We start from the raw sequence: 19,599 nt of genomic DNA on the forward strand, positions 1-19,599 counted from the left end.
TTCCCGTCCTTCACTGCACAGGCTGGCCCTGGACGGTGCGAACGTCCCTGAGGTCCCTGCCCAACTCTGAACTAGGTGCGTCTGGGCTGTGGCTCTGGCGGGAGAACAGCGCCCTGCGTGACCGCCATCGAAGTCCCCGGGGGCAGCCCTGGATTGGCAATCGCGGCTCTGTCCTTTTGCGGGGCGGCTCTAGAGACACTCAGTCTCTGAAGTCGTGGCCGACCTCCGGCCTGGGACACAGGGGGAGCGGCAGGACCCGGAGGCGCCGCGGCCGCCCGCGGTGGGCTGGGCGGGGCAGAGCAGGGCTACCGCCTCCGCGCGTCCCTCCAGGTCTGGCCACTCCGTCCCGGAGCTCAAGGAGCGAGGGTGGCAGAAGGGGCGCACCCCGGCCGGATTCGAATGGACCTCCCGCGCCGCAGGCTGTTCCGGATGCTGCTGATCTTCGCCGCCAGCTCCGGGGTCCTCCTCACGCTGTATTCCTCGGTGGGACAGCGATCCCAGGAGCCCGGGGCCCCGGCCAGGTAAGCGCTGAGGGACGCTGAGCCCAGGGCGCGGGGAGAGGGCGCGCTCACAGCTCTCCAGTCGCCCGCGGACACCCTGGGCTGACTCGCAGCGGCGACACGCTTTTTGCCACCTTAATTTCGTGCTGCCCACTCCCTGCCCCGAACTCACTGGTGACCCTGTTGTCTTTGCTTAATTTCGTCCAGGCCTAATCAAAAGCTCCCTGTTGCCACTTTCTTCCTGGATCCACTTTTGGGGTAGAGACCCAATTCCCGTTTTCCAACTTTCTCCTTCTCACCAGGCTCCCGTTCCGTTCGTTCTCTTTGGGCTCTGTGCTCAGGCCTGCCTGCACCTGGCTCCCTTTTATCTGGGCCTATTTGTTTAAGTGGTAACTTCGATAAGCGCCAACTGGGCACGGCCCAGCGAAAAGGCCAACTGCACCTGGAGCAACACGGGCGATTCAGGACAAATCTGACCCTTCCACCCAATTCCTCCCGCTTCACACAAACCTGAGAATATCTTTGGCGGGCTACAGTTCCCATTTACTGAGGGAGCCTCGAGAGGGGTTAGCTTTATTTCTGGGAGGTGCACCTAGACATACCTAGAATGTGGGCTTGGGGGCAGAAGGAGCGTTAAGCACACAGCGTTAAGCAGAGACCTCAGCAACCAGCCTTTCTCTTCTAGCCCTTTTGATTCTGCACAATCCTCAGCGAGGCCTGCTGAGATGAAAAAAAAAAAAGTTAGCATCTAGTGTTTGACTGAAGGACACAGCTCAGTTGCAAAATAACATGAAACTTGCTTGCAAACAATTGAGTCCAGTCCCCTCAGCTGGCCACACTGAAGCTAGGCAACATCCTGCAAGGCTCCTTAACGTGACTTCTCACCGAGGGTTAGTGACATCGGATTCCATCTCAACAAAGCTTTTCCTCTTTAAAAAAATACTTTTATTACTTCTTTTATTTTTGAGATTATAATGACATCATTTCCCCGTTCCCTTTTTTCCCATATACACTCTCCTTTGCTTTTTTTCAAATTCCTGGCCTCTTTTTTCATTAATTGCTGTTACATGCATATATACCTAAATACAACCTGTGCAGTTTGTATACAGTTACGTGTGTGTGTGTGTGTGTGTGTGTGTGTATGTGTGTGTTCAGGGATGGCTTTTTGGTACTGGAAAGCCAGTTGGTGTGCCCTTGCCTGTGGAAGACTGTCTCTCCTGCTCTCGGTATTTCCTAGTTGACTGTGGTTCTTTGTGTAGGTTGAAGAAATCTTTCTTGGGCTGGAGAGATGGCTCAGTGGTTAAGAGCATCACCTGCTCTTTCAAAGGTCCTGAGTTCAATTCCCAGCAACCACATGGTGGCTCACAACCATCTGTAATGGGGTCTGGTGCCCTCTTCTGGCCTGCAGACATACAGACAGACAGAATATTGTGTGCATAATAAATAAATAAATAAATAAATAAATAAATAAATAAATAAATAAATGATTTTTAAAAAAGAAATCTTTCTTCCTCCAAAAGACAGTTCAGTTAGTAGAGTACGTGCCTCTCATGAATGAGGTCTTGAGGCTCGGTCCCCAGGACTAAAAATAAGACAAAAACAATAACTAAACACAAAACAAAACCCTGACAAAGTCTTCTGTGAACCAAAACCCATCCTTTTCTTTCTTTGTGTTAGTGTTTGCTGTGGGGGAGGAAGGGACAGGTCAGGACTTAGCCTGGCTGTAGGAAGCAGGACTTTGAGAGGATGGCTGAGCATCCTTCCTGTGAAGAGAACCAAGAGACAGTCCAGATAGAAAAGTTCCTGGGCCTACCAAGAGGGTTCTTATCGCACCTTAGCTGGGGATCTAGACGTCTGCTCACAGAGGACTCTGGTTCCAGAGAGTTCTCCTCTCTGGGTCTCTTTGTGTAACAGCTCTGGCTGTCCTGGAACACGCTGTGTAGACCAGGCTGGCCTCGAACTCAAAGATCTGCCTCTGTGTCCTAAATGCTGGGATTAAAGGCATGCACCACTGATGCCCAGCATCTGGGAACTTTATTTTATTTTTTAAGGTCACTTTTTATAGCCAATATTTTTAAATTAAATTTGTTCTTTGAAAATTCTACATGTCGCTCCGGTGGTGGTGATAGCGCACACCTTCAATCCCAGCATTCAGGAGGCAAAGGTAGGCGGATCTCTAAGTTCCAAGCCAGCCTGGGCTACAGAGTGAATTCCAGGACAGCCAGGCCTACATAGAGAAACCTGTCTCAGGAAAAGAAAAAAGAAAAAAAAAAGGAAGGAAGGAAGGAAGGAAGGAAGGAAGGAAGGAAGGAAGGAAAGAAGAAAGGAAGGAAGACGAAAAGGATGGATATATATACAGTGTTCTAAAATGGCTCTCCCCCTTCACCCTCTCTTGTCTCCTCCCCCACGCTCCCACCCGCATTCCTTACTTTCCCATAAGCAAGCTCTTTTCGTTTTTGCTTTGTTTTATGAACTTCTGAGTTTAACCAAGGGTCTGCGTGAACAGGGCTGTGGACCAGCCCATTAGAGTCTGGTGGGCTCACCACTGGGCACACAACTGAAGACAATAACTCCCCTGTCTCCAGCATCCATCCATATCATTAATCCTTTCCCAAGGGAGAGCAGGGTTCCAAGCGCCCCTCCCCTACCCACAGGGGACTGTTGACAGGCCCAGCCTTGTGCAAGATTAGGGCAGGCAGCTGCTCTGAGTTCTTGATTGCAGTGGCCTGCCGTACCCAGAAGACAGCAATACACAGCAACTTCCCACCCCCCAATCTTTAGGTTCTTCTAGCCCTGGGTTCTACAAAGTTCCCTTTAGCCTCCACATGTGCTCCTCCGTGTGCCTTCACACAGATGAATGCACACATACCACACACTGCACACATACACACATCATACACACGCTGTTAAAATTGACTCTATTTCGTTACTTTGTTTCTTTGTTTTGAGACAGTATCTGATAAAACTCAAACTGACCTCAAACTCCTTTAAGTAGCTGAGGATGGCCTTGAACTCCTACTCCTCCTGCCTCTGCCTCTAGGGTGCTAGAATTATAGCTGGTGCCGGCCACCACACCTGACGAATACATTTAGCTTTGGAAGAATGCACACTTTGTCGTTATTTCTCAGGCTGCGAGTCTTCCCGGGCGTGTGGGTGCCTACTTCCCTTTAAGGAGGAGCCCTCGGGAGCAGGAAGAATGAGGATTCCTAAGAAAGGGCCTATGACTTCACCAACCCCAGGGAAGCTTGGAAATACCATTAGACCTGGAGAGAGGGGCGGGGTTCAGGAGGGTCCCCACTAGCCTCACCCCATCTCAATCACTTTCGCCCTGCCCTGTGAGTTTGGTGGTTCCTCCTTGGGTTCACAGGCCTGATGCCGGATATAGTTACCAGAGAGTGGGGGAAGGTGAGGGGAGAGGTGAGCTTGAACTCAATCAGAATCTCAGAACCTGCAGGGTGTGAATGTTTGCCAGCCTCCTTTTCCAGGTTGCCTAAGCTAAGCAGCGCCAGGTCTCAACTTCTTAGAGGAGGGAGGGAGAAGCCACAGGATTATAGGGGATGGACATCTGGCTAGTGGAGGAGGGAAGGAGCAAGGAGGGGGAGGATTAGGATCATCTCCATTTGAGTCCCTTCAGGATCTTACTAGGAGCCTGGGAAACCAAAGGGTGGCACTGATTACAAACTCTGCACTGGCTTAGCAGGCTCAGCATCTACAGGAGACCTTTGTTTCCCAGGCAAAACTCCTGGCCCCCAGCCCTCCACACCCCCTCTTCACTGATGCTTCAGGGGTATGGGTAATAAAGGAGGGAGTACCTGACCACCAGGTGCTCTACCATTCTTTCCCCTCTGCCCAGGGCCTCGTAGTGCCCGGGAAATGTGAGCACCCTCTTGCCTCCTTTTAGAAGACACTGGCGGAGAGGTACAAGAACCCTCGCCTTTCTCCCTTAGGAACAATGGCTGGCATTTAGAAGACCTTCCATTTGGGACAATATAGCTGTTCTCTTGGGCCCCTTCCAACACTCAGGTGAGCCAAGTACTGGTGAACAGAGGCGGAGACCGAGGTTTTGGGAGATTCAATGGGCAGCTGACCAGAGACAGAGCTGCATGCAACCTTAAGAGTCAGGTTTTCAAGCCACACGGGGATGCAGCTGCAGAGCTGTGGGCAACATCTGCTGGAGGAGACTCCTCCCCTCATCATCCCATCCCTAACAACTGCCCCTCAGGCTTTTGTTGTTGCTGTTGCTGTTATATTCTGTGTCAGGAGACTTCGTCACCAGCCTGAGACTAGCTTCAAATCTACGTAGAGGGTAGCCTTGAATTCTTGATCCTTCTGCCTCAGTCTCCTAAATCCTGGGATTAACCAGGCGGTGGTGGCGCAGACTTTTAAGCCCAGCACCCCGGTGGCAGAGGCAGGTGAATCTCTGTGAGTTCAAGGCCAGCCTGGTCTACAAAGCAAGTTCTTGGACAGCTAGAGCTGTTACACAGAGAGACCCTGTCTCAAAAAAACCTAAACAAACAAATAAATTCTGGGATTAAGGGTTTATATTGCAACATTTACCCCTGGGACTTTGGCAGGAGACCTCTCAGATGGTCACAGTTCCAGGGACTGCCCGTCTTTCCTGTTTTCTAGCTTCATATTTTAACTACCCCTATTCCTATAAACTCCACTTTTCTGCCCCTTGCAGAGACTCAGTTTCTTCCTTTGTGCAGCTGGGCGGGACGTAGTTGAGTGACAGTAGTTTGTGCACCTGAACAGGGAGCTGTGGCCAGAATATGTGTGGAGGATAGATCCAAGGAGTAGACACCCTGGGGATCCGGGCACTTTGTCAGCCTCGGAGCTGAGGAAATCAGTCTAGAAGCTTAAGGTGCTGCTTGGACCCCCACTTTACTTCTGCCTTTTCCCCCCAGGAGCATCACATCACCGCGAGCATTTGAACCCAAGGCACCGAATGCCGAAAACAGAAAGGTACAGTGGTCCACCACTCTGGGGGCAGTTTGAGCATCTTCTAGTTCAGAGGGGAGGAGGAGAGAAGAAAATAAACAACATTCTTGAGGCTCCTGGGTCTAATCTGTTTGGACGTTTACCAGCACAGGGATAGACATCCATCCTCCTGAGGCATCTTAGACCTGGAATACAGTGTTTCCTAAATCCCAACAGAAAGTGGTGAATAGATATGTTCTGCAGTGTAGCCAGCTAGAACGTTCTTGGAAGTCTTAAAATTGTGTCCTTTTAACTATGTGTCTGAATGTATTGTGTATGTATGTGGGTGTGAGTGCAGGTGTCACAGAGGATACAGGCAGTAGAACCCCCAGACTCGGAGTTACAGCCAGTTGTGGGTGCTGGGAACTGAACTCAGATACTCTCCAAGAGTAGTATGTTCTCTTCACCACTGAGTCGTCTCTCCAGCCTCTTCAAACTGCCTTTCTTTTAAAAAAAATTATTTTACTTTATTTTAATATTTATTAGTAGTATATGTTTGCTTGTGTATATGTATATAAATCACTTGTGTGCAGGATCCCAAAATGCATAGGATCCCCTATAAATGGGATTGTGGGCAGTCTTGAGCCACCCATTGCAGATGCAGGGAATTGAGCCCTGGTCCTCTGACAGAGCAATGCATATTCTTAACCACCCAGCCATCTCTCCAGCCCATTAAAATTGTATTTTTGTGTTGAATGGATTCTGTACTCTGTTTCTCCAGATATCTCCTTATGATAAGTCACAGTTCACTTGCTCACGGAGGAGTAATGCTAAACTCTGGGGAAATGCCCCAGGTTTGCCTTAGGGGTCTTAGAGCTTCAAGACTCTAGTCTATAACCCCAAGTAGTAGCTGACACAGCACTTCATTCTCAAGTTTCAGGCAAACAGTAAATTGGTGCGTTTGAGGTGGAGGCACGGAGCAGTTGGATGCCTTGCGCAGGGCCACCCAACAGCAATCGGTGCCACCGGGATGGGAGCTCCGATCTGACCCCAGAACTGGCCACACGCTGGGTGGTGTGCAGAACTTTCCTGCCCCCACCAGCTCCTCTTATTGGATGAACTGGGAGATGTCTGTTCCTTTTATGGTTAATACAGGCTTAAACATTGTTTGCAGTACCCAAGAGCCTGAACTCCAACATGTTAACTGAGGTTTTGGAGCTCGGGGAGAAAAGGCATCCATGCGGTGAAGAGTTTAGTGATAGACCAGGCATTCGGAGACAGCACAGTGGTCTGGTCTGGTCTGGTCTGGTCAAGTGATAAGGGAACCTGTGTGTGAAACAGGCCATGAGCCTGTGTTAGCAGCTGAAGAGGCTGCAGGTAACTGGAGTGCATGGGCCAGGTCATCTTTAAGTTTCCAGTGGGTATTCTGCTTGGTGCTGATTGGCGCACAGCCCCAGGTAGTTTAAAATAAGCATTGCGGTGACTTTTGAATATAGGAAGCAAGCTATTCTACAATGGGGACAATCCCACCATCATGTTCGAGGTACCCAGACCAAAGAAAGAAAGGCAGACAGACATAGGAATGCACAAAGTATCTTTTATTGGAGGAGCTTTTGATGGAAGTGTGGCCCTGGGAAGCAGCAAGGCCGGTTGAATTCCCACACAGAAAGAGGGATTTATTTGTGGCTTTAAACAAAAGTAACTTCATGTGAGCTGGAATGTGTCTGGTTTATCTTTAGGAAATATTGGAGACGCGGGTGTGTCCATCTGTTGGTGAGGGCACCAGATAAATGCAGAAAGTGCACCCAACTGAACTGAGCCGTGCAGGACTATACAAAAACACCCATCAACTTTATTACCTGAGTCATGGGCTAGCCCACTCACACCTGCCATTATAACCCCCTTCCTGATTCCACGCAACCCCTTCCTGCCATTTCATTGAACCTTACTAACTGCTTGCCCTTCAGACACCAGCGCCCACAAGCAAACCTCCAGTCTTTCCAAGGGAAGTACAATGGTTTAGGCAGAAGTCGTGTACTCCTTGGCCATGGGGCACAACACAAATCTGACTTTCTTGCTCTGCTTGTGTGTGTGTGTGTGTTGGGGGGGGGGGTCCCGCATGTGTGTGTGCGCTTTAATGCACCATTGGCAACGTTCCTGAGTGTTTCTCCACTCATCTCATCTCGCCATATGCCCTGCGGGTTTGGGTTGCAGCATTTTTGCATAGTGTGGGATGCTCACATGTTGCATGATAGCAGAAACCACAGTCTGACCATTTCCTGCTCTGTCCTTTGATCAACGGCTTCACAAAGAAGCTTATTCAGAAGGAACAGAGCCTTGCCCCACCCCCTCACCAAAACTGTGTGAGACCCAATACTGTGGGGAAGCTGCAGATTAGCATGGGTACTGGCTAAGAACTTCAGTCTCCTGAAGGAAGGGCCCTGACTGCAAAGCTGATGTCTTGTTTCCCCGAGGCTCCCAGAACTCAGGGCACAGGCTAGGTGACTTCAAACAACAGAGGTTGGGAGTGGAGAGATTGCTCAGTGGGTTAAGAGATTGTACTGCTTTTGCAGGGGCCCCAAATTTGGTCTCCAGCACCTGTATCAAGCGGCTCACTCACAACCTCCTAGAACCCCAACCTTGGGGACTCTGATACCTCTGGTCTCTATTGCAGCTGCTCTCACACACATAAAAGCATACATATGCATCATTAAAAAACAAAACAAAACAAAAAAAAAACCAAATCAACGCTCTGGTTCTGAATGCCAGAGGACTAATATCACATCAGAGCTGCATACTTCCCCTGGGGTTCTAAAAAGCTTCCCTTGGCTTCGTCTGTCCTCTGGCATCTCCACGATGTCTTGGGCTTGGCTCAGTTCCAGTCCATCATTGCACCCTTCCCTGTGTGGCTTCCATTTTCCACACGGCCTCATCATCAGGGGGGCTGCCTAAGACTCCCTTCTGGTGACTTCACAAATACCTTATTTCCGAGTAAACTCGATGCTTCAGCTTCTGCTGTGACAAATGCATAAGAAAGAAACTGCAAAGGAGGAGCAGTTGTGTTGGCTTCTGGCTCCTGGCTCCTGGCTCCCGCCCTGGTCACTCGGATCCACTGTTCCTAAAGGCAGGGAGGGCATCATGGAACACAGCAGGTGATAAAATGGAGTCATTTATATCATGGCAGCCAGTAAGCAGGGTGAGAGAGCACAAAGGGGACCCTGGGACAAGATAGAGCCCTCAAAACATGTTGCAGTGACCACCTCCCTCCAGGGAGGCCTCACTGCAGAAGTTTCTACCACCTCCCATATGCCATTATATTATTTCTTCATCATCATCATCATCATTATTGTAGTAGTAGTGTTTAGAGACAGGGTTTCCCATGTATCCCTGACTATCCTGGAGCTTGATATTTAGACCAGGCTGGCCATGAACTCAACAGAGATTCCCCCTGCCTCTGCATTGGGAGTGCTAGAATTAAAGATTAAAGGTGTGCACCACCATGCCGGGCTGTCATCAAATCATTAACCCATCTATGAGTTAACTGATAAAGGCAGGACTCTTGTGGTCCAAATGCCTCTCTGCAATTGGCTCCACCAGGTGAGGACGAAGGCTACCTGAATGGCACGCCATGTCCAAAGCATCACAGTCTTCGCGTTAAGGTTCTCAGTGGGCATGAGTGGGCTGCGGGTTAGAAATCAGCAGCCGAGGGAAGGAGAACGGTCTCGATGCTTCTCAGCAACTCTCATTTCCCACGGAGATCCTCCTGGTGGTAGGGCTGCCGTCAGGCAGGGAGATTCCAAATCCAGGTCATACCCACTGGTTGCTAAGTACCCAAAGTTTGCCCAAGTGGGAGCTGGAGGAGTATGAAGCCAGATCCACTGAAACATGGATGTGTGACATCTGGAGAAGAAAGGCTGGACAGGCTAAATCCAGAAAGTTCCCTGACCCCACCGGGCTGCTGGATCGCTGGCTATCTCAGATCCAGTGATGACCCTTCTGGAGGGGTAAAGGAAGCTAGCCCCTCCATCTGAATTCTCCAGTGATGTCGTAGGCTCCCGGGAGACACACCCTGGCCCCTGCCCCACAGGCTTAGCCCTCTCCTCTTCTCAGCCACAGAGGCAGCTTTGTCAGCACCGGCTCTCCCTGGCCGTTCACAAGGACCACCACTTCCGGGGCCTGTTTGATCTCTCCACCCCAGTGCTGCTGTGGGGCGGCCTCTCCACTCAAGAACTCTGGAACAATCTGAGCCACTATAAAGTCCCCTATGGGTGGCAGGGGCTCTCCCGCGAAGGTAACCACTCCTCCTCTCTGCCCTCTGCCTCCTGCCCCAGCTCGCCCCTTCTTCTTCCCACTGTTGGCCCTGCTGTGTAGCAGGTCTGGCTGCCTTCACAGCATCTATGGAGAGCCTCGTGGGGTCTTCTCTGTGTGACTCCTGTGTCTCTCTCTCCTCCTTCTTCCAGTCACCCAGGGCTAAGCTGAGATGCCCTTGCTTAGTGGCTTTCACTATCTTGGGGTCTCCTTGGCATGGAAAATGCCCAGTGTTTAATGGCAGTTTGATAGCAGAGGTTTAGGGGCCTTCATGGCACCATCATGGATGCCTATTGCCCACACCACCAACCACACTCAGACACACCCCAAGGAACTCTTGTGTGGGGTGGGCCTTGGGACGCACAGATTCCATGTTCAAAGGATGGATAGATCGTGTTAAGATCTCGGTCACCTGCTGGGTGTGGTGGCACACACCTTTAAACCCAGCACTCCCTAGGCAGAGGCAGGTGGATCTCTGTGAGTTTCAGGATATCCAGGGCTACATAGAGAGACCCTGTCTTGGATGATGATTCTTCTTCTTCTTCTTCTTCTTCTTCTTCTTCTTCTTCTTCTTCTTCTTCTTCTTCTTCTTCTTCTTCTTCTTCTTCTTCTTCTTCTTCTTCTTCTTCTTCCTCCTCCTCCTCTTCCTCCTCCTCCTCTTCCTCCTCCTCCTCTTCCTCCTCTTCCTCTTTTTCTTCCTCCTCTTCCTCTTCCTCTTCCTCTTCCTCCTCCTCCTCTTCCTCCTCCTCCTCTTCCTCCTCCTCCTCCTCCTCCTCTTCCTCTTTTTCTTCCTCCTCCTCTTCCTCTTTTTCTTCCTCCTCCTCCTCTTCCTCTTCCTCTTCCTTCTCCTCCTCCTCTTCCTCTTCTTCTTCTTTTTGGTGTGTATAATCTTAGAGAACTAAATATTCAGGCCACCCAGACCCCCCATACTTCTCTCCACCCCCTCCACAAACACTGTCTCTTCTTCTACCCCCATCCTCTGTACTTCCTGGGTCTCCATAACATAGGTCTCAAGCCAGACCATCTGGGGAAAGCCTGGCAACATTCGCTGTTCATGGTTCCCCCTTTGTCTTCACCCACAGCTATCATGTCTACCCTATGCCTTCTCAAGAACCCCGAGAACGCTGAGCTGTTCGGTCCTTCCAAACCACTAAGCTGTATTCGGTGTGCTGTGGTGGGTAACGGAGGCATTCTGAACGGATCCCGTCAGGGTCAGAAAATCGATGCCCATGACTATGTGTTCAGGTAATGAGGGCAGGGGCCAGGCAGTTGGGTGAAAAGCTCTTGTTTTGCTAGTCCTGAGGGAACATCTACCCAGAGGCCAAAGCCAAGGTAATTGCCATCCTAAGGCAGCTCAGCAGTTAGGACCAACAGTTCTCAATCTGTGGCTCATGGTCACATGGGGGGTGTCAAATGACCCTTTCACAGGGGTCACCTAACACCATTGGAAAACACATATATATTTACATTATGATTCATAACAGTAACAAAATTATGGTGATGAAGTAGCAACAAAAATAATGTTTATGGTTGGGGTCACTACAACATAAGGAACTGTATTAAAGGGTCACAGCATTAGGAAGGTTGAGAACCACTGGTCTAGACCAAGGATTAACCAACCCTGAAGACAGAGCACAGGCACCCAGCGTGAAGGAACCTGGGAGGAAGGGTCCCCACGGCCAGCTTACCCATTCGGAGAGCATCCCTTGAGGACCCTAGAAGTGAGGATAGGCTAGACCCCCAAGCCAGGTATTCTCATGGGCAGGAGTGGTGCAGTAAGAGGGATGGGCACAGGTGAGGCAGTGCCGTGGACATGGAAGTAAACCAGACAACATGGAGTAGCCGCAAAGACGCTGATGGCCTTCTGCTGGGGCCAGACTCAACGGAGCGGTGATCAAAGGCTTCGAGCGCGACGTGGGCAACAAAACCTCCTTCTATGGCTTTACCGTGAACACCATGAAGAATTCCCTCATCTCCTACTCCAGCCTGGGCTTCACCTCTGTACCACAAGGGCAGGTGAGGCCAGCAATGGGTGAAGCCATGGTGGCTGGCAGTAGGCATTGTCTTCTTAGGGACTCATGTGGGGCTGGGTCCTGGGATGCACAGACTCCCTGTCCCAAGGATGGAGAGATGGTGTTAAGGTCTTGGTCACCTGCTGGGTGTGGTGGTGCACACCTTTAATCCCAGCATTCTCTAGACAGAGGCAGGCAGATCTCTGTGAGTTCCTGGATAGCCAGGGCTTACAGAGAGAGACCCTGTCTCAAACAACAAAGCAAAAAGAACTCGGCCCCATGAGGCAGATATTAGAGCTAAATAAAGGCAAATCGGCAAATCTGCTGGAGATTTCCCCATTCTTTCCAATGGCTCAGGGCTGCCTCTTGAGCGTGGAAGGGGAAGAACTAATATTTCCTGAATGCAGATGGGATGCCTTGTGAACCCCCACTTCACTGAGGAAGAGTCTGAAGACCAGAGCCCTTCCAGGCAGCAAGCCAGCAGAAGGCTCAAGATTCAAACCTAGACTGCCCACCCCAGAGTTCCCTTATCTTTGCACAGTGCAACAGCATTTATTGGGTATGTCCTGTGTCCCCAGAGTGTCACGGTTGCTCCCTGTGGAATCATCGTACCTGTCTTCAGATGGCAGAGTTAAGCGATACTGAAGGTTGTCAGGCGTGACGGTGTACACATGCAGTCCCGGCACCTGGGAGCAAGGACAGGCAGATCTGTATGATTTTTGAGGCCAGTCTGGTCTACATAGCGAGCTCCAGGTCAGCCAGGTCTATACAGTGAACCTTTGTCTCTAGCAGGGGAAACTGCTGAGAGGTTGGGAATGTGTCCAAAACCACTGGGCTAGAACTGCCCAGATCCAGGCCCCCCTGGAGATGTTTCCATTTCCCCACACTGCCGACCATAGAATGACATGTGTGACTTCGTGGACTCTCATCAGAGCTCTGTGTAGGGAGAGAAAGTTCAAAGAGGCTCGTGACCTGCCACAGCCAGTGTCGGAGCCAGCCTTGGAGCCCTCTCCCTAGCTCTTCCTGCCACATTTACTTGCTCTAATGCCATGCTTTCTGCCTCAAGCTCTCTGGGTGCCACGTGCAAGGCTCTTGGGCAAGGGGCGCTATGGGCCTAGGAGGGGATGGGCCATGTTTCTCCAAGCTTCTGCCTCTGATGGGGACATTCAGGAGTGTCCTAAGCATATTGTCTACCGCTGAGTCCCCACCGCAGAAGCTATCAGTTGGTGAGAGAACACAATGTGGCCATTGGACTTTTGTAGGGTCTGTCACACACACACACCCTTAAATAATCTCATCAAGCCAATGTTGCGGGAATTTGGGAGTGGCTTAGCAAGCAGGTCCAGCTCAGGTTCTCTCGGGCTGGGAACGGCTTCTATCTGAAGGCAGGAGTAGGGCTGGAGTCAAGACGGACATATTGCAGGTTTATCTCACCTGGGCCCTTCTGAAGATCCATCCCCCAAGAGCCCTCATGACATGATTGCTAACTTCCCCCAGAGTGAGCAATCCAGAGAGAGCAAGGAAGCAAGGCCCCTTTTATGACCATCTTCAAGATCTTATGTGTATGAGGCCAGCACCTACGTCTGTGGGCCATGCACATATTTGGTGCTCACAGAGGCCAGAAGAGGGTGCTGGGTCCCCTGGAGATGGAGTTGTGGACGGTTATGAACCACCATGTGGATGCTGGGAACGAAACCCAGGTTTTCCGGAAGAAGAGCAAGTGCTCTTAACTGCTGAGTCATCTCTCTAGCTCTCTATTTTCTAATTTTAGAGTCTGGCAGGAGGGTCAAGAGACAAAAGGATCAGGACTTCCTGGGACTGCATAGGGATTTTGACATCCTGTCTCCAAAAGAACAAAACACAGAGAAGATGCTACACAATAGTCACAAAGTCTAGCCAGTCCTCAAGGGAACGGCAACCTTGCTTCACCTCTTATGGGGAGGGACATCAAAGGTTCTGTGAGCCGACAATAAAACCATCCAGGTCCCTCGGAGTGGGAATACAGCCTAGCAAGGAAATGCTCACAAGCTTGGGTAGCAAGGTGAGGCAGAGGACTGTTTTTCTCTGGAGCTGAAGGTGGCCTTGTCTGGTACCCTGGCAGGACCTGCGCTACATCTTCATCCCCTCGAGCATCCGTGAATACCTGATGCTGAGATCTGCCATTCTGGGTGTGCCTGTCCCAGAGGGCCCTGATAAAGGGGACAGGTGAGCGACTGACTGGTGTGTGGGCCTGTCATGTGGGGTGAGGAGGACCGTGAGCATCCCCCCCTTGTTCACAGGATCCATGGTTGGAGAGAGAAGCTGGCTGATGACTCTTTAGCCCTGGCTATGCTAAGAGAAGCTGGGCAAAGAGAAAAATCTCTCTACAATATTCAATAGTCCCTAGTTATCCAGCATAACTTATCATTGAGGGTTGTGCTCTGGTTGACAGTGGGTGCCCTCTTCTGAGGACCCTCGGGTGGGGCAGGCCACAAGGCTCACAGAACTCTTGTCCAGTGGATGGAGAGGTATTGCTTGGCCACCTGCAGTGTTGGCATTTAAAGCTGAAGGCAGATTTGGCAGGGCTCACATTCTTTCAGGTGATCCAGGGTCCAGGTAGCCCTACCGGCTTCCCTGCTGGATCAGAGGTAGTCTAAGGGTGAACAGGCCTGGCCCCTCAGCTCTAGGCTGCTGTCCTGCTGGAGGACAGACAGGCAGCAGGGGCTAGAGGCTTCTCCTCAGTTGGCAGCTGGCCCACTGAGCACACTGCTCTGGAAACGATGAGTGGGGCTAGTGTCTGTGTCACACTGATGCTGGCAGGTAGGCGTCCTCCCCAGGGCTCTGCCCAGGAGCCAAGAACACTAGATCCCCAGGCTCGGTCCAGAGAGGTAGGAACAGAGAGTGCCATGTCCTCTCAGCACCTTCCTGATGATCCATGTCTGAGCCCTGGCTTGAATCTGCTCACTTGAGCCAGGTTCAATGTCTTGTGCCTGAGAACCTATGCCACTACCGTGGCCAGGTGACCAAACCCTTCTCATGTCTCTTGGAACATGTGACCCACTTTCTCAATGAGCAACTTTCTTTATGGGTTTAATGACAGAAACTAGCAGCCTGGAGAGATGGATCAGTGGTTAAGAGCACTGGCTGCTCTTCAAAGGTCCTGAGTTCAATTCCCAGCAACCACATGGTGGCTCACAACCATCTAGAATGAGATCTAGTGCCCTCTTCTGGCCTGCAGGTATATATGCAGCCAGAACACTATATATAACAAATACATCTTTAAAAAAAAAATGATAGCAACCAGGCCAGCCCCTGCTGGGTGCCCCACCCCCACCCTATGATTACGTAACAATTGCCCCCTATAGGTCATGAGAACTGAGGATAGGTTCTATGACGCCTGGGAATGGGCTTTGGGGGGAACCGCCTCAGAGTCCCCGGGTGGACTTAAGCCTCCTTAACACCAATGAGCTCCCCCTCCCACACCCCTAATCCATCCCCAACCCAATCCCCGTCCCAGTCCCGGTCTAACCACGCCCACGCTGATAATTTAACCAACCAGCAGCCCCCCCTTAGCTCTGGAGGCTCAGCCCCTTCCCCTTCCCCCACCCGGGGGACTTCCTCCCGCCCAACCTCCCATAACCCCACCCCAGCTCAGTCTCAGCCATCCTCCCGGGCTTCCTCCCAGTCACCTAGTCCTCACGTCCAGCATGTGTCCCGAGGGTCTACTCAAACCCCTACCCCTCCAGCCTCCAAATCTCCCTCCCAGACTGGATTGAAAGCTCTCTCTCGAAACCCTTCCCTGACGCCTGCGGTGCCCGTGAACAGGTCCCCTTCCCATAGCCCTGCGGCCTCGGCCTCCTACATCGGGCCCATCCGCAACATCCCTTCCTACATTGCCCCCTACGTGCCTCGCTTCATGAAAGAGACGCCCTATTTCCAGCCCCCTACAGCACCTCTTCCGCAAAATCGGTGCTTTCCCTGTCCCTTTCCGTGCCAGGCCCAGGAGACTAGGCAGCCGCCACCACCACCACCTGACTCTCTATACCTCCCCCTCCTCCCCCCACCTCCTCACCTCCCCCAGGTGAACTGCACCTACCCTACACCTCCGGCCCTGTTCACACCCCCATCCTCCCTCTCCTACACTCCACCAGCCGAGGTCTTGCTGAAGGGGAAGCCACACGTGGTACCTTCGGTGCTACCGGCCACCTTCTACACCCCCTTCTCCCGCTTCTACTCCCAGCCCCGGCCCTACCGCTACCACCGGCGGTTAACTCTCCCCTCACTCTCCCTTCAATACGATGGTTCTGGACGCTCTGTCCACTTCTATCGTGGGACCTAGGCCTCACACCTATTTTGGACCAGAAACCTCTGCCAGTAAATTCAAGCTCCTGCATCCAGACTTCATCCGCTACCTGACAGAGAGGTATGGGGGATGGGGATGGGGTGGAAGATGGGAGGACCAACTTTTTCCTTCTCACCCCTATCTCACATATTTATAGTGCCTTCCGCGGGGCCTCAGTCACTACACACTGGGACTGCACGCCCGTACTGAGTGCCATGTGCCCATCGCTACACTAAGCGTGTCTGTGATTTCTTTTACTGTCTTATTTACGACCGTGTAGGAGGCGGTGATACAGTAAATAGGGTCAGCAGGAAATAAACAAGAAATGGGAAGTTGAGTCCCACGTTCACAAAGTCAGAAGATGCTGGGCGCTAAAAGTCTAGTGCCGTCACTTTTGGCTCCAAACCCAGCCTGCCAAAAGCCAGTGATCCGGGAGAACCAAGGGAAACAGACACCACTTCTCTCCCTCCCTCGGTGCCTTAGGTTGGACATTTGGTTCAGTCAGGACATAGTTTGGGTTGTCATGGAGGACAGGACATGAGTAAGTAGAAGCAGGGATCTGCCAACCATCCTTCAGGGCAGAGGTCTAGCAGTGATGCCCAATGCTAGCCACCCCACAGTTGAGAAACCCACTGTACAGCACCAAGGCCACCATCTCTACAAAAAGTGGTTGGAGCAGTAGGTGGGAGACCAGCGGAAGCCCTCTGAGCTTGAGTGACTTGCCCGGTCAAGCTCTCGACAGGAAGCCAGGTCTGAGGGCAGTACCTGTGGGTACTATCACACCAGTGAACCCAGAGCTAGGATCTCAGTGAGCTCCCTGCTCAGCCGTGGTTCCTACTGGCTCAGTTGTGTGGGGGGAAAGAAACTTGGTTCTCAGGTTAAAGAGGCCATCTATATAGGCTCAAAATTTGAAGCTATGAGGGTGGAAGACAATAGTTGTAGAATGGGAGAAAAGGGAGGCTCTCACCCCTCTAAGGTGTTAACTTCGTCCTAACACCCTCACTGTTGGAGTAGAAGGGCCGGTTTCTGGCTGTCTCCAGCCTGTCTGAGTGGGTAATGAAGTCTAATGCAGCTGTGGTATTCTCATTCAACACCTGAGTATCTTTCTCAAGTTTTGGGGGTTTGTTTTTGTAAATCTTTGTGGGGAGGGCTGGGCAGGGCGAGAAACATGCAGGCAGGAGCATGTGAAGGCTCTCTCTACTTGTCTGTTTCTTGACATTTGCCAGGCTGGCTGACCTCCGAGTTTCCCTGCCTCCCATCTCACCACAGGACAGCTGGGGTGTCCAGCCTCACATAGGTGCTGGGGACCCAGATTGGGACCTGAAGTTAGTGTGACAGGGGCTTTACTCTCAACCTCTCTCGCTAGCCCCTTCTCAGATCTTAATGTTTCTGACGTTCTTCCAGGTTTCTGAAGTCCAAGCTGATGAACACACGTTACAGAGACATGTATATGCCCACCACAGGAGCGCTTATGCTGCTGACAGCCTTGCACACCTGTGACCAGGTAGGTGGTCCTCTCCAGGAGCTCTGGCCGTGCAGCGTGACTGTCAGCTCACTGTGGCCCACTAGTCCTTCCCAAGGCTGGCCACCCTGAAGTGGGGCTCGGCCACAGATAGGACTCCCCAGAAGCAGGAGAGCCCGCTTCCTCCTGTCATCCCGGAGGGTCTGGTCTGGGCCAGCCTTGCCTCACTGACATCCTCCTGCCCGCCTTCCCTCTTTTTATTCGACATGGTATTTAGGGTGCAGTGGGCCAAACAGCTCTTCTGAAAGCAGAATCTGGCTTGGGAAATCATTTAATGGGGATATCCTAGAGCTGGCAAAGGACAGCAGGCCCAGCCTTGCACCTGCAGAAACCCGAAATGCTGTGGTAAAGGGTTCCTGCCTGGTGGAGTGCTGCTTGCCGTGTAAGGAGGCAGAGAGAGATTGAGTGGCAGTTCTCAAATGGCTATGGATGCAGATGAAGCAAGCATGAGGTCCTACGTTCAATCCTTGGTACCTTAAAAAACAAAAAAATAGGCTGTGATCCCCATAAAGGCATGAGGGACGGCAGTCAGACAGCGCCTGGCTCTGTACATTTTACCTGTTTCAGTGCAGGTGTCCTGACTGCAGTCACTGTAGATTCTCTCCATCCTTGAACTTCAAAGATCATGATGTCTGAGTCACACTTAAGTTCCAAACCCTTCTCTGCCACTCACTGAAAGGGGACACTTGTAATTACCAATTAGCCCTTTGTTTGAGGGGGTTAAGACTCACTTGTGAGAATGTGTGTAAGCTGAGCTCTTTATCTGCTCCCTCATCTTCTCAAGGGGACCTGCTTGGGGGGACAGGCATACTCTAGTTCCAGTTGCTTCACTGTGCCCTTGCAGCTCCCTAATGCTCACTGTGACTGTCCTTCCCCAGGTCAGTGCCTACGGATTCATCACAAGCAACTACCAGCAATACTCAGACCACTATTTCGAGCGAGAAAAGAAACCAGTGATATTCTACGCAAACCATGATCTGACCCTAGAAGCTGCCCTGTGGAAGAGTCTACACAACGCTGGCATCCTTTGGCTGTACCAGCGCTGACCCCGAAGAACCCATTTCTTTGCTTCGAAAGCACTTTTTCTTGACCTTTCAACCTTTGGAAGAGGCATCAGTCCCCTTGACCCTCTGCTTCCCCAGAGGGTACTGAGACAAGACTCTACTTGACCCTTGACCCTCTACTTCCCCAGAGGGTACTGAGACAAGACTCGTGGCCACATCACCAGAGCCTGTTCAATGCACGACAGTCTTGACTTGAGCCAACTCTTCTGGGCTTAGCCAGGGGAGGGCAGACTGCTTTGCAGAGTTAGTTCATTTTCACCCCCCAAAATGAGACAGTGATCCTCACCAGCAAAGACCCTGATAGTTTAAAGCTAGCACCTGATCCTGAACTAGGAACATTAAGCCATTCAGGGCTATCTGGAAACCAGTATCGAGCCGAGACCAAACCCTAGCCAAAACCAATGGCGTGCCAAATTCCAAAGCTATTCAACCTGTGAGGACATCTTAAGCTTTCTGAGAACATGACATTTTTGCCTTGTGACAGAACCACAGGCAGAATGTAATTTGAGGCTAGCTAATAGGGTAAGTGCCGGATGACCACTGTCTCTCCCCGTGTGTCGGTTTGGAGGGAGTGGTGAGGTGCAGCTCAGGACTGTGTCACACGGAAGTCCTACTGGAGATGTATTCACCATCACTCCTTGTCACCAACAGGATACTAGAGTGACGGACCCTCATCCTTGCATCACAGCTTCAATAAACACCAACTGAGGCAGTTTCCGTTTCCTGTGCTTTCATCTCACGCAACCACAGGGCCCCTAGAAATGTGTACGGCTGGGGGTGGGGGAGTGGGGAATCCAAGGATTGCTGGCCAGACACCCAGAGGCTGAGGACTGACATTTGGTTCTCTAGTTTGGGAAAACTGACAGGATAAACCAATGACCTAACTTTAAGAACCCCAGAAGGGCTGGAAGTGGTAATGTACAACTCTTTCCCACAGAGGCAGATGGTCCGC

General features: G+C 51.4%; 1 protein-coding gene across 1 annotated transcript; it reads left to right on the top strand.

The window, feature by feature from the left end:
• The first annotated feature begins 301 nt into the window (after positions 1-301).
• On the top strand, positions 302-19,359 carry St6galnac2 (ST6 N-acetylgalactosaminide alpha-2,6-sialyltransferase 2). The gene is made up of 9 exons (XM_038326385.2): positions 302-521; positions 5,408-5,465; positions 9,531-9,711; positions 10,811-10,973; positions 11,606-11,744; positions 13,842-13,945; positions 16,059-16,142; positions 17,466-17,565; positions 18,462-19,359. The coding sequence occupies exons 1-9, from the start codon at positions 400-402 to the stop codon at positions 18,627-18,629; spliced, it is 1,119 nt and encodes a 372-aa protein (XP_038182313.1). The 5' UTR covers positions 302-399; the 3' UTR covers positions 18,630-19,359.
• The last annotated feature ends 240 nt before the right edge of the window (positions 19,360-19,599 follow it).

The sequence above is a fragment of the Arvicola amphibius genome, chromosome 4 (genome assembly GCF_903992535.2).
Source record: "Arvicola amphibius chromosome 4, mArvAmp1.2, whole genome shotgun sequence".
NCBI lineage: Eukaryota > Metazoa > Chordata > Mammalia > Rodentia > Cricetidae > Arvicola > Arvicola amphibius.

Bases quoted from the DNA above. Each gene is read 5' to 3' on its own strand.
- St6galnac2 (XM_038326385.2), top strand. From the start codon at position 400: ATGGACCTCCCGCGCCGCAGGCTGTTCCGGATGCTGCTGATCTTCGCC. The intron at 522-5,407 runs GTAAGCGCTGAG...TTTTCCCCCCAG, and splicing joins GAGCCCGGGGCCCCGGCCAG to GAGCATCACATCACCGCGAG. The intron at 10,974-11,605 runs GTAATGAGGGCA...TGCTGGGGCCAG, and splicing joins GCCCATGACTATGTGTTCAG to ACTCAACGGAGCGGTGATCA.